Raw genomic sequence first — 15,910 nt, 5'->3', positions numbered from 1 at the left:
ATATTTATAATAGGCCTATAGCCTATATATGATATTATATATGATAGAAATAGGTCTACTCTAAATCGTCTTGCAGTAATGCTGTAAACGTATATCATAATTTTCTAAACGTTAAAGAAGAGGAATCTGCCAATGGGAACAAATAGATGCCCCAACCTAGATTCGAACCCGGGACCTCAATTTCAATATTTTTTTAATCTCACGAATCCAGTACCTTTTGCCGGCACATGCAGACCCCTTAACCATCTGGATGTTGAGGCTTTCGTTAGAAGTCAGAAACGGATTGGAGGCAATTGATTTCACATTCTACGAATTTATTTATATAAGGATATGAAGGCAAATGTGAATCTGTAGATCTTACCTGTATATCAAAAAAGCACATAACAGGTACCGTCATTGTCATAAGGAACAAGTAGAATATAAAGATTGGCATATAGTTTGTGTGGGTCAGCTGCATACCGCACATGTTGTAAGGTTGACGATGGAGATCCAGTAATAAACCTGATACTATATTCCTACAAAGATATTGCAAATGGTCAATATGAATACTACTAATGATAACGATGATAACTGTTACTAATACTGTAATAATCAATGATAATAATAACAATATGAAACTTCCTTCCTATTATGTATTAATGATGAAACATATCCTTTTTTCTGAGATTAAAAATTATATTTTGTTATTTTTTTATGGCATCTTATCAATTCACGTATATAAAATATGAGTAAAATTTAATTTATTTGACTTATTTGAATATTATTTACAATTACGAGGCGACAACAGGTGGCTGATATATTAGACATAAAATGTATGTTTGTAAACACACTTATACGGTGGCCATCTTACATACAATTCCAATAATCATGGGCGGATTCAGAGCCTTCTTCTGACAATCGGACACATGTGAAGGTCCAATTAGTTGGGAGACACTTTTAATTGCTTCACAGTGTACCTGGACGGATATAAAGCCAAATCACCAGTGGGACTGAAGCCTTTGGTGCTCAGACAATCTGATATTTTAGATATTACCTATCAAACATTAAATATTAACCACGGCATTGTAACGGGCAAACAACTATAAAATACAATGTACATTGCTACTAATGAAGATATTGAGAACAGATTATTGGTCAAGTCAGAGAATTCGTTTATTGGCTTTTTTCACGAGTTTTTGAGAAAATATAATACTAATTCAACACGATATATAAACTGTTTTTTTTAAATGGTTGTCTCGTCATAAGGCAATGAAAAAATAACTGTTTCTGATTTCCCGACTGTGAAACTTATTGCCTCGACAATATAATTAAACGAACTTAAAATATCAAACAAAAACGTGTGTGCCAATAGTTAAAATACGGTACCGTATATAGAATTAAAATAAGAGGCAAGTAAGCCTACTCAATATCTGAAATTTTTGAAAATACATTTGAATGAATTTTGAAGATTACTTCGGTGTTCACACTGATTACTTATTGTTGTAAATAGTGACCATTAGCACATATTAATCCACATCCAGACTTGTACTTCACTTAGAGGATTTGGATTTGATTATCCTCTAATTTGGCTGTATTTGATCATATTTAACCAGTGGTCTCAATTTGATCAAGTTTATACTTTATTTAACATTTACCATTTACATTGGGGTATTAGTGACCATTAGTGACCAAATAGTGACCATTAGCACATATTAATCCACATCCAGACTTGTACTTCACTTAGAGGATTTGGATTTGATTATCCTCTAACTTGGCTGTATTTGATCATATTTAACCAGTGGTCTCAATTTGACCAAGTTTATACTTTATTTAACATTTACCATTTACATTGGGGTATTCATCGGTTGAGTAGCTTGGTGGTTAAGATGCTTGCCTTCCTGGGTTCCAGGAGCGGCGACAGGATTTGCCCCGGGAAGAAAGGGGGTCATTTATTCATTCATTTATTTGGTAAAAATCAACATAAAAATCACTTCATAAAAACTTAAAAACAGATGTCGTAAAAAAAGCATTAAATTAAGAACAATTAGAACAAATGAACATTAATATAAAAGTGTAAACAAAAATATTGTAATAAAAAGCTTATAAATTGGGGGAGTGCTGTCCCAGACGAGAACAAAGTGCCAACAGAAGTGCCAACAGGAGAAGTGCCAACAGGATTTTATTCTCACGAACAAAGCAACTCCACTTTCCAAGCCTCATAATGAGAGTTAGTTTATGTGGAGCATCTTGTGTTTATGTTTGTCTTGTGAAGGAATATGCCACTTTGAATAGTGATTAAATTCGGTGCTTGGCGTATTAAAAATGAAATATAAATATGTCTGTATTAGTTTATCGAAGGAATTGGATCACAATATTAACAAAAGGCTATTATCAATAATCTTGCGTATTCAATAGGCCCTACCTCTTTCCATACTTTATAATCGATGTTTACAAATGCATTAAATTAACACTTAAACAAACTACTTCTCTTAATCACGTGATCTATGATCGTGGCCAAATATTACGTGCATAATATTATCTGCAATCAATAAACATAAAAAAATAAAATTGGCAAAGAAGAGGAGGATATGCTAATATAAATACAATCAATAATACACAGGCATATTTACAATTCTTCAGAGTCGCTTAATCCACGACTATAAGGCAGCTAACAATTCTTGGGGAAAAAAGATTATGAATGTGGTAACTCATATGCTCATGATAACAAATTGATCGAGATATGAACGATTTATACGGATTTATATAAAGTGTTAATGAAAATAAAAACAAATCCAGGAAAATGTGCTTTGAAAACTGAACGCGTTTTTTTTCCTTTATTTTAAATATTACTTTCATGCGAATTTAACAAACAAAATCTCGAAGAGAGAAACAAGTTAAGTGGAAAATTCAGGAAGACTTTCTTTAACGCATTCAGTCATGACAAACACCAACGTAAAAACACCGGCTATTAACCGCAATTTGAATTCAGCATTATTCACACATAACCAAGCTCATCTCTCATTTAAGAAAAACTTCATCCTTGTCGAAAATTATTTTCTCAGCTTTAGAAAGTGTTTTCCCGACACATTTAAATTCCCATAAGATGCAACTAATGCTAATATATCTGGGAATAAACTGAATGAGTGACGGACGTATAAGTGATGGCAAGAGCGAACGTCACGGATCACTGCCAGAGAAAATATATTTGTCAACCTTCATTTGGTTTAATTTTTAGCAGAGCTTTCACTGCCCATCAAATAAACATGTGCTGATACACATAAAACAGTATATGGATTTTTTTTATTTTAATATGACGACGTTGCTTTTCTTAAACTTGGCGCATTAATGCATTGAATACTCAGTACACTCAAAAGTAACTGCTAATGATTTAGGTGAGAATCGAACCCACGACCTTCGAGTNNNNAATTAGTTTATTAAACTAATTCCTCCCTGTTCAATTTAAAGCTTTTCATTTCATCTCCGATTTGTATTTTGAGCACATTTCTACCACATAAACAAAAATATAAAGTGTATTATGTATATAGGCCTACTGTGGCTTTTAATTGGCCATGCGGTCTTTTATGGCAATTTAATTGAATGTTCTCATATCTTGATTGCTGAATCGACATTAAGATAAGAGAGAGCACGCCCTCTATCAATATCTAATAATCAGTACAAAAAATCGATACAGCAGACTGACAAATATGATATGGAACAATACGCAACGCATGTATGCATTTAGTCAGATGTATTGGGACGAAAACAAAAGCTAAGTCAATGAATCGAATCATGACAGAAACATGAATAATTGGGGGTATTGCTTAGATCAACAACGACTTATTACAAAGTTATTGAGCAGCAGAAACAAGAGTGTAGCATTATCCGAGACGAAATGTCTTCTCGTCTTAACTATTTTTAAAAACCTGGATATCAGTTTCTGCTCTGTAAAACCAGTTTCAAGAATTTAGAATTCATGGTAATCAAATATAATATTCATAGTTATCAAATACAATATACATCCATATGAATAATAATATTTCAATAATAATAATGATGATACTTCCATATAATTAACAGCAGTAACAACAGCAACAATAATAATAAGTATTAATAATAAGGATGAAGATGATGATATCAATGATGATGGTGGAGGTGGTGATGACCAATATCACTAAAGACTACAAAAAGCACCAATAGTGCAAAAGGCGCAGCTCCATTAACAATGGAAGTTATATTCCATATATAGAGGCCTATCTGGTCTTCAGTTCAAATACAGATTTTGTATAAGCCTGTACCGTGATAATAACTAGCTGCAGTCATCGAAATACTGCGAATAAAGAAATCAATAAGATTTAATGAAAAATATTAGAAAAACATACCCTCAAAATTACCATTGAATTAAACAAGAAGTTAGTATACTACTCTGACATCAACCTTGAACTAAATGCTGATGTATTGAAATCTTACATAAGACCAAATAATACTACACCACGTCACAATAAGGTACTGCATACCACCATTCCACCAGAGCAGCAACGAAAACCAAAGAAAAAAGAGAAAATATATTTGATTTAATTTAATCCGGTGTTACTAAATTCTCAAGTGACGTATTATTGCAGGTGATATGAATTTAAATACAGCGTTGATTAGTCGTAATAACATGTATAACAAACCTACTGATGATTATGGTAAAATGTTACTAAACTTGTGTAGAAACAGTAACATGAGAATTATGAATGGTAGAATGTTGACTAACAAGGCAACTATACTTGCTATAGCCATAAAGGTACTAAAAGTACTATTAATTATTATGATGTGCTCCATTGACTTTTTAAGAGCACACCCATGTTTAAAGTTCATAACTTAAATCCATTACCTACGGTATTCACTGTATGATTTCGTGGCATATTAAAACATGTAAATTCAAGCCGGTTGAAAGTTGTGATGACAATACTCTCAACAATTTACCGTGTAAATTTATTTGGCCTGACAATGCTGCATCATTATAGAATAACGCTATTAACCATCCTAACTCAAAAAATATATTCACCAAACTTTGTAATTCCGAGTTCGCCTCCTCAAGCTCTGTTGACAATTTTGTTGAGAATTGGTATAAGACTATTACCGAAGTCGGTAAATTAGCCGGTATTGTTAAAATTAATAACCATAATACCAAACACAGTAAATATAATCTGAATAATAATAAAAGTAAATCTAAGTATGATAAAAAAAATGGTTTGATAAAGAATGTAAAGTACGTCGACAGAGCTAAATGGGTTGGCTAGACACAGATCTAATAAGGACAACCTGAAATTGGTATATTCCTACCGTAAATTAAAAAGCAGTACTTCAAATTTATTAATTAAAAAAAAATGTTGATTTCAGGAAAAATATTTTCAGCAGACTTGAAAACCTGGAAGCGAATAATCCCAAAGCTTTCTGGAATTTGTATAATGAACTGAATTCTGTTGAAAAATCTGAGCCCAAATATCACCCCCTAAACAGTGGTTATGTCCTTTTAGTGGTTTAATGAACAAGTATACTTGCCATGTTAATTTTAACTTTGAAATTTCTATTAATAATTATGATTTCGGTAATAAGTTTAGTACTATATTAGATTCCAAAATTTCATCGAATGAGGTATTTAAAGCTCTAAGCAATCTAAAAAATGGTAAATCTGCTGTAGCAGACGGGATTGGTAATGAAATGCTAAAATTATTAGCCACAGGGCTCCCGGCCCCATCGTTACGCCGCTGATCATCGGACTTCGGTGTATTTCACATGGACAATTTTATTCCTAGTCAACCAACAATCATTGATGGCGACGGAGTAAAAAAGTCATAGAAGTTATGAGCGACAATTGATAACGCAATAAAGAAGTTAGAAAAGCTACCGGTAACCACAATTGATGAAGCAACAGATGCCACCAGCAACAATTGATGACGTCACCAATAAAGAATTTAGAGAAGCTCGTAGGCAAGATTTGATATGTAACTAAAATAAGTCAGATAAGCTACCGGTAACCATTGCTAACAGCACCATGAAAAAAGAGACGTTACCAGCAACAATTGATGATGAAGCTCTACGTTCACGAGATCGAAGACGTTTTTAATATCAGGAATGACAGTCCCTGAATAAAAAGCATTTTTAACAATACAAAGTGAATTGAATAAAAAACAAAATCTATTTTATAGGCTAAGTATATCCCATTTTTAATATTGTTCTTAATATTTTCTGTACAATTCTAGAATGTTTATTCTTGTTGTTGACAGAACAGAGCAGAGCGCTGGTGCCGGTTTACCGGTAGCTCAGACACGAAGGGACCCTTAGTGGAGAAGAATGTTACTATATGAGCTAGTCCACGCCTCTACAATTACGTTGATTCTCACATCAAAGAGGCCTGTTACTTATCGGAAGATAGATAGAGTTTAGTTACCTAGTACTCCGGCACTTCATTGAATTTTAAACTTTCATCTGCATTCTTCAAATTGTGTCTTTAAAGTAGGCTTATGGTACAGTAAATTAGTAATCGTATTACATTTATATAATTATTTAACTTTTGACTGTAAAATGTGCGTCTGAAGATTTATTCGTTATGGTTGTTAGTTAAATAAATATGTTTATTGTGGTAGAGCCGCCGTCCAGGAAGAATAAAAGAAATTATCTTTTCGTCCGGGAGCAATAACCACTAGGCAGAGATAGGTGCACCACCACCACCACTACTACAGCACTACAGATTGCTTGTTACTACTTGTAACACGCAACGACATTGCTTTCCCCATTCCATCAGCGACTGTTTCCGATTATTATTGCTCCCATCCCGTATCCAACTAATACTACATGTTCCATGCTTCCAAAACACTTCACCTTCGTTTCGTTGCATTTGGAAGATAAATGGTGATCTGTATCATTTAACGCTCCGTGTGGGGAAAACGAATGGTTTCGTTTTGTTCATTAGTATATAATGAAAGTGCTGAAATTGGGATTTTTTGCTTACAGGAGACTGCCCATAGATAAAAGAGAATATGTATCTTAATAAGAATGGCAATATTTACAATACGGTACTATACCACCCTTGGTGTTATGGCACAATCCACTACAAAAATCGCTTGAAAACACATTTTTTAAGCAATAAAAATAAATAATGCAAATTTTCTGGTATCGTCTAGTTATCAGACTAAAAATGTATTAACATACTTATGAATACATTTCAGACCTACTTCACTGTAAGTAGGGTGATTTATTGTTCAATTGTTGTCAGTATTTTTAACTTTCTAAGTCTTACTGCAAGCAAAATGATTTAGAAGTCAGCTTTAGTCACTATTTTCCCCGAAGATTTGGTTCTATGGTTGAACAATATAATGATTAGTTACCGTATGATATTCTATGGGTTTCTAAACTAAAGCATTTCTGTTTTGGTTTTATTTTACCAAATTTATTACAATACTGTAATAATGATGAGAGTAGGCCCTATTATTAGTAAAATAGTCTAATAATAATCCTTATCTTTTTGCATCAAACGAAGTTACTCCGTATCTGTGAGTGCTATGATAAAATTTCGCTATGTTTTTAATGTCAAGCATGGTCTGTTGGTCTCGTTCGAGACTGTATCCTTCAAACATATTTTAGGCAGAGTCGTCGATTGAGATCTTCCTACTTCATTTCCTCTTCGGGTTTCAAGAGAAGGACTCTTGAGGCTGGTTTCATTAATTCTGACATGCCCTGCAAAACCAAGTCGGTGTATAATAGTAGTGGTAGGACGAGGAAACATACCAACAAGATTTTACTGGTGATGTGATTTTTATATGAGATAATCCGAATCCATCCCCAAAATAGGATGGACTCAAAAGAAGATTTGAATATACAGATTTTGGCGATGGTGTTGATAAGAGATGGGTCACCCAAACCGGGACACGAACCGGACGACAGTGACCCAGACTTAGGCATTCTGCTATATGCAGACGTTTTACCCAACTAGACCCCTATAATCTCACACGTTACTATACAAAGCTTAACACCTACCCATACTGTGTATTAGGGGTGAGTCTGGGCCGTACAAACAAGAGCGGCCGCTCACCGGTCCGCGCGTTCCTCACGCTTAAATACGATACAGGCGCAAGTTACTATATTTGGTTTTTTGGAAGAGCTAATAAAATAGAAATTTTTAAATAATTAGGATATTTCATTTGTACAAAAAAATTATTATTTAGAATGTTCAAAATTAAAATACCTGAAATAAAAAAATAAAAAAAATCTTAAAATTGAAAAAATAAAAAAATAAAAAAATAAATACCAAGACGCGATTGGAACTCACACAACCTAAAGCCTGTTTTCCACTTGCGAATTTATTCGAGTGAGTCGAAAGCGTCGGTTCATGCGCATGCGTATTCATATTTCTGTCGGAGTTATCGCTTCAGCAAAATCAGTAGTTCGAACTGTTTATATTTTTAGCGAAGCGACAAAAGTGCACAACCAATCAGAGCTCAGGAACCGAACCGTCGACGCCTTCGATTCTCACGAATAAATTCGCCTAGTGGAAAACAGGCTTTTTAAAGTTCTTTAAAACACATCCTTAACCGACCGCACCAACCATAAGACGTGCCCTATTAGTGTTAATCGCAGCAATGTACCCTGTTTTGTTTTGTAGGTGTAGGGGAAACCCTGGGGTCCAACTTAAAAATCACCTCTAGTTTATGAGTACAAAATTTCCTGCACGTCCGTTCAAAAACTGGCGAAGCTGGACGCTTTTAAAGTTTTGGTAACAAGAAAAAGAACAGCAGTGAGGCTCTGGGGTCAGCGCCTTGGGCGGACTCAAAAAGTGAGTGAGGAAGAAGCGATGGATACTTCATCACTTGCTGATTATTCTGTTCTCATCGAACTTCATAGTCCTAGGTATGTTTGTATCATGTCCAAATAGAGTTTCATAATTGATTGTAAACTAGGTAGAGAGTTTACAACTGTTACACTCTCGTGTCTTTATTGCTCGTATTGTCTTTATTGCTCGTATTTGCTGTTTTGTTAGTCATAATCTTATTGTAATTATATATTTAAACGCGATAGGAATGACTAATGAAGGTTTCATCAGTTCTATGCCCCGAAGCACGTTTGCAAATGACTTCAGACGAGGGTTTCCCGATGAAGTGCTTAAAGGCATCTTACCTTTACCTTTATTTATTACATTCCTTATGAATCTGTTCAACTTTGAAATTTAATTGAAGAATTCAAGACGAAGAATCTCCGTAATTTCAAAAGCGAATAAAAATTAGTGTCATAATGGAAACACCTTGAGAGTAAATAATTATGTTGATATCCATATAGCACTTACATACATAGGCCTACTATACAACCTAACCATTCAGGATATCATTCTAGATTCTTATATTTAATCAATATTTCATATATTTAATCAATATTTCAAGGTACACTGTCTGCCAAAAAACGGAAAACCTAAAAAATTCAATTAAAATGTTGAAGAGCTTTAATTTAATAGCATCAAATAAGTTATTAACTACCAACCAGAAATTGATCGGAAAAGTTATTAGTTGAATTAAAGATATTTCATTACCTTATTAATTACAGACAGTTATTAGAGAAAATATTAGTGATATGCCTATTATTCAAATTGGTTTCAAAACCTTCCTTTACTATGCACAACCTCTCTTTTGAGTATAGTCGCACATGTGGGGTGGTCATAATTGCTGCAGCTGAGCTTCCTCACTTCTTTAATCATACGTTCCATATTTACCAATCTTTTGGTAATTATTCAAGCGTATTTTTTTTTATTTGTTTTCAATTTTTACATTTAAAAAAAAGTTTATATTCTGAACTGTAATTCTAATATCTTCGAGCAAAGGTCAACTTCTGACAATTGGTGTTGACTCCACAGCATCTTTGAGTAGTGAGTTCCACAGACGGATGGAGTCTGGCAAGAGCATAACTTTAAACATGTTGGTTCTTAATTTAGGAACCCTGAATGACTGTGGCCTCTGGTGACTGACGCGGCTTGCACAAGATTAGTATGTGGGATATCCACAAACCGTTAAAGATTTTGTACACCATTGTCACCTTGGACGTACATCTCCGTTGTTGTAAAATGTAAATAGCATTTGACGAATATTGGTGCAATTTAAATTACTTACTTAGGTCTAACCTTTAACCCTTGTGGAACATAATTGTTACAACTAGACTCAATTTAAATAAAACATTAAAACTAATTGTTCCTAGACACTCAACTGACTGATTGAAATAGATCTTTTTTAGCTCTATTTCCTCTAATATACTGCCCTCAACTGCTTATATTGGTGCAATTTAAATTACTTACCTAGGCCTACTTATCAACATTAACCCTTGTGGAACATTCGGCAGCAACTCAATTCAAATAATACCATTTAAATTAATTGTTCCTAGAATTCTATAATTCCTGAGAAGCCCATGCCTCTACCTTGAATCTATAATGAAATCTATAATACAATATAGCAATAATGGAGCATTTTTTGGTTTTAAGTTTGATACTGTATGAAAAATGTATTTACTTTACTTTTAGGTATTATATACTTTAGATTCATTGTACATTTTATTATATCTACAATGCAGTCGTTCATATAGGCTTAGTTATATTTATATATTGTTACATTTACATATTATATTTTAATGGTAACAAACGTAATTAAGTTGTGTTGGGTGCGGTAGGCTACGTCATATTATTTTCGTTTATCTGTTTCTCCTTTCTCTGGTATAGCTCGTGCATTCTCCACCATATTCCTGACAAAAGAAACTGTACTTTAACTCTTACACTTTTTAGACCTTTACATTATAGGATAAATTTTAAAGACAGAAAAAAATAATTTAAGTGACAAATTAATTAATTTATGTTACTTTAGTCAATATTCAATATTTACATATATTTATTTACTCTATTTTTGGAGTGTCTGTGTCCGCAGCCAAAACTCCGATCCGACAAGCTCTATATATATAGAGAGAGCAAATCTTTTAATCAATTCGGAAATCGGAGGTTTGATTGAAAGTTTTGAAAACTCCGATTTTGGAATTTTCGCGTATAGGATTGATTGAATGTTTTGCTCTCCCTCTATATAGAGAGAGCTTGTTTAATTAATAGTACGCATAAACTCCGAAATCGGAGGTTTGAATAAAAGTTTGAGAACTCCGATTTTGGAGTTTTCGCGTATAGTACGCAAAACCTCCGAAATCGGAGAGTTGATTAAAAGTTTGCACTCTCTATATAAAGAGAGCTTGTTTAGAAATCGGAGGTTTAAATAAAAGTTTGAAAACTCCAAGAGTTTTCGCGTGCAGTACGCAAAACCTTAAAAATCGGAGTTCTGGCGGCGGGCGCAGACACTCCGACTCGGGGTAACTGCATAACTTATATTCATTTTCATTGTATAAAATAATGAATACAGTGAAATTGAGTTGGCTCATGCAAAGCAAGTGAGAAAAGTGAGAAAGTGACATACGCATCTCATTATGTTGAAATGCGTATTTCAGGGGTGAAATTGATCATTAATGAGTGATTGTGATTTTTGTTAGAAAACGTCAATTGAATAAACTTTCTATTGATGATTTATTAGACCCAATTGTACGGGAAGCACGATTTACCACTCGTTCCAGTCGATCTTTATCCTTCTTCGACCTTCCATTGAACCATACTAAAAACTATAGTGTAAGGACACGCTCAATCACAGATCTGTAAAACTTGCACATTACAGAAGGACCGATCCAGAATGACCTAAGTCTGTGCAAGAAAAACTTAAGGTTTTCAGACATACGGTATGTATACCAAGAAATTTATAACGATTTACAATATCAACTTCAGTACCTGAAATTATTATAAGGTCTCTTGGCATTCTTTTGTTTCCCAAAATCAACATGCATCTCCTTAGTTTTTGACACATTGAGAACAAGATCATTTTTGTGACACCATTGCAAGACGTTATCAACCTGCATATGGTAAGCAGGCTCATCGTCATTATCAATTCACCTAAGAAAGCTGTATCATCTGCAAACTTTTGCAGTAATCTTAAATTATATTTTTGGTTTTAATGGTAACTTTCATCCATCAGGACCAATGTCGTCATGTCAATCGATTGATTGACAGACAGAAGTTGGTTGGTTATCAAAACATTTCTTTTCGAATATTAGTTTACTGTAACTTGACAACTGCTTATGTCGGTAGTTTCTTTTGTTTTAAAACGAAACAGCCCCTAAACCAACAATAGTACCAACAGATATATAAAGTATACAAGGTAAATGATTTAATCATCAACTATTTTGAAAATAAATCACAATTACCTAAACAAGAATCAAATACCTGTTAATTCAACAAATTATGAGAATCACGAGCATGCCATTCATATTAAACATGTTCATTAACTTGAAGAGATAATCGAGTGTGCACGCGATGTTTAACTAACTGGAATAATACTAATACTTATGATAACGGCACTGACTGCTACCTGCTGCTACTGCTAACTTTCGATGTTGATGACGCTGCTGACGCTGCTGCTGTTATACTGCTACTATTACTAGTAGAGTTCACCCGGTATTTCCGAGATTCTTCTAATTACCAACCAACAACCTTCAATATTTTAACACGAATGTAACCCCCTAATTGGAGACCGATCTCAGAGGCCACCCCATATTTTTAGGTCCCAAAGGTGGTCTCAAATTAGAGAGCGAACTGTACTACTGCTGCTGCTACTGCTACTACTACTACAGGCCTACTACTACTTCTACTAATTATTATTGTTGCTGCTACTGTATAATAAAAAGCAATAACCTAGCATCTTGATTCCATCATCATATTTGATTTAGTGGATTGATCTATATAGCACTCATTAAACGACGCCCATATCACTAAATTACTATTATCCGCCCCATTGTTAAATGAATCAAATCGTGGTGCCACGAGAGCCTACGCTAATCATGTCTTTGGCACGGTGTATTTGATTGCGTTAAATTTGTGGAAAATATTGATCGTTTTTTCGAACTGCATCTCTTTTATCGGTTTCTCTTTTCTGGTAAAGCTTGTATATTCTCCACTACTGTATATTCCTGACAAAAAAACTGTAATTTAAATATAACTTTAACACTTTTTAGAACTTTACATTATAGGATAAATTTTAACTACATAGCAAGATTAATTTAACTATATTCGAATCAACTACCAGCTTTTAATAAACGCCCCTTCGAATAAACGCGCCCTCCAAAGCCTCATTTGGAATAAACGCCTCCCTCGAATAAACACGTCAGAGCGTTTATTTCTCCTCGAATAAACCCTCCCCCACCCCAAAATGGGTGTAAACAAAATTAATGGCAGCAGCATCATTCTCATTTAATTCTATTAATGTTCTACTCCAGTATAATTACTTTTTTTTTTCAAACCTTTTTGGGATCAATAAGTCGTTATGATCACATTTTGACGGTAATCATTGTGTTGTTCCACATTTAGGCCTCCTGTGAAATTATAATTTAAAAAAAAAAACAACCACAACAATAATGTACCATAATACTACAAATTGTTAACAATTAACAAAACATTAATTGAAGCATGGATTTCTTACGATGATATTGCATGGTGTTTCATCACGTTAAAAAAGAATGAATGTTTTAAATACCCATTGCAATGTTCCAATGCACTTTATAGTGATACACAATGTATCACTTTATGGATATGGATGCGTTGTAGGTTATCTTGTCAGATCACGTTATCTTTCAATAACATCCTAAGGCAACTGTCTTATGTCACGGCATTATTTACCCGCGTAAAGTCTGATGCCACCAAAGCGCAATCGCTTATATTGCAATGAACAGATCGAATTAGTCACCAAAGCTAAAGAGTATAATATCAAAACGTACGGTACCGGTAGGTGGTAATTTTTCCACGCAATAAGCCTCCGCTCGACTAAATGTTGAGTGTTTTTAATCATCTCACTTAACCTATCGAAAAGCTTTACTAAATGTTCATAAAATAACTCCAGTAATTACGGCTATGTGCACTTTTGCACACTAGCCTAAGGATTAGTGTTAGGCAGCTAGGTTTAGTGTTAGGGTTAGGTGTTCAAAGGGCGCTAATGCACTTCCGCACCTAACTTTTAATTCTTAATTTTTTTACCTCAACGTTCTTCTCACAGTCATTATATAATTAACAAACATTTTCACCTGATTTAACCACTCACAAAGTACCTTTTTCAACAAATAAGCCCACAAATAAGTACAGCGAATCTCTGTTCGCTAGCGACGAGCGGCTGCCATTTTGCAATCATTAAGAAATTGACAAAACTTTTAATTCCTAAAGTTTTTACCTCAATGTTCCTCTCACGGGTTCACACGATTTAACCACTCACAAAGTACCTTTTCAACAAATAAGCCCACAAGTAAGTACAGCGAATCTCTGTTCGCTAGCACGACGAGCGGCTGCCATTTTGCAATCAGTAAGAAATTGCCAGAATGTCCGAGTCATTAGGTGCGAAAGTGCATTTAGCGCCGTAATTTTTACCCATATAATGGAGTGAAGAAACAGATGGAAAGCGTGAACATTTTGAATAGCTTGTACATAGTGACCATAGCTTCGTCGCGTTAACACGGGCCTCCGGAATCATAAAGACAATGTTTTTCTGGCCCCCAAACATTGGTCATCTTTTTAGTCAAAAGAAACGTTTTAATCCACAATCCTGCAAGTTCAGTTTGTCTAGTATCTTATATATTCAAACAGAAATCGCAACGAAATGACTTGGTGACAGTATTTAAGCTGAACGGTTGGGCTACCTACCTACCTACCTATAAATCAACAACGATTTCCTCAGTCAGCGCTGGTTGTGGCCAGTGGTGGCTCCAGAATGTGAATGTCCGACAGCGCGATCTGAATGGCGCCAACTAGAGTCCCGATCAGGGTCCCTCAATAAACATTTCTAGTGGGAGTTCTCTCATGGCCTACGATGGCCCAAAATTGTGCTTTTAGACTACAATATTAGGAAATGGCAATCAAAATAACGTTTTGGTCGGTCGACGTGGGGTCCAAGCCAGTCCGAAAGGGCAAATGCGAGTCGCGCGGTAGGCCCAGCCCAAGCGATGGGCCTATAAGGTCAAACCAGCCTTAATGTCATGAATCGATGAATCATTCAGAATGTATACTAGTAGAGCGGCTAAGGAGAAAAATTGTGCACTTTTGGAAGAAAGTATAAAACTTCCCACAGTGATGCTATGACACCTAAGGATCATTAAAAAAAATAGACCCCAAAATATAAGCCGCTTAGTGGCCGCCATCTTGAAATTCAAAGTGGCCGCCAAAATATTGGATTTTTATCAATAATCTTCATATTTACAGCACCTAGCACTGTCATTCAAAGGCTTTTACCTATGTTTTCAATATCAGGGAGTATTATGCAATCATCAGAAATTATGTCAGATTACCGCCATATTTGATTTCAAGATGGCTGCCAAAATATTGTTATTTTTGTCATTATCATCATATCTAAAGTAAGGTAACACAGTCAATCACACATTATTAGGAAATTATGTTAGAAGGCCGCCATATTGGATTTCAAGATGGCTACCAATGAAAGTTCCTTTTTCAATTGTATGAAAAATTTCTCGAACGTGTAGCCACTTACTATATCGGACTATATCGATGTCGTATCAGTAGGTCATCCACAGAGTCATATACGATAAAGGGGCATATCTCACTATCAGATACTTCTCTCATACGACTAACTTGTATTAAAGAATATATATATATATATATATATATATATATATATATATGTATGTATGTATGTATGTATATATTCAAAGAAAGTTAAATACAGAAGGGTAAATTTAACTGTGTTAACGGCTATCTTTATTATTATATACATATATATATATTTTCATATATATATATATGATATATATATATATATATACATATATATATATA

General features: G+C 34.4%; 1 protein-coding gene across 1 annotated transcript in view; it reads right to left on the bottom strand.

Moving 5' to 3' along the window:
• The window catches only part of LOC117099989 (major facilitator superfamily domain-containing protein 6-like), a gene marked incomplete at its 3' end in the record, with an annotated part of 39,271 nt that overhangs the window by 18,656 nt on the left and 4,705 nt on the right, over nucleotides 1–15,910 (bottom strand). The window contains 1 exon segment of the mRNA XM_033239516.1: nucleotides 362–515. Within this exon segment, the coding sequence (XP_033095407.1) occupies nucleotides 362–515 (154 nt within the window).

Source organism: Anneissia japonica, unplaced genomic scaffold (genome assembly GCF_011630105.1).
Source record: "Anneissia japonica isolate Jap-2015-1 unplaced genomic scaffold, ASM1163010v1 scaffold284932_len83417_cov205, whole genome shotgun sequence".
In the NCBI taxonomy this organism is placed as follows: Eukaryota; Metazoa; Echinodermata; class Crinoidea; order Comatulida; family Comatulidae; genus Anneissia; species Anneissia japonica.
Note: the sequence above shows the minus strand (reverse complement) of the source record. Positions and strands in the feature narration are given on the sequence as shown.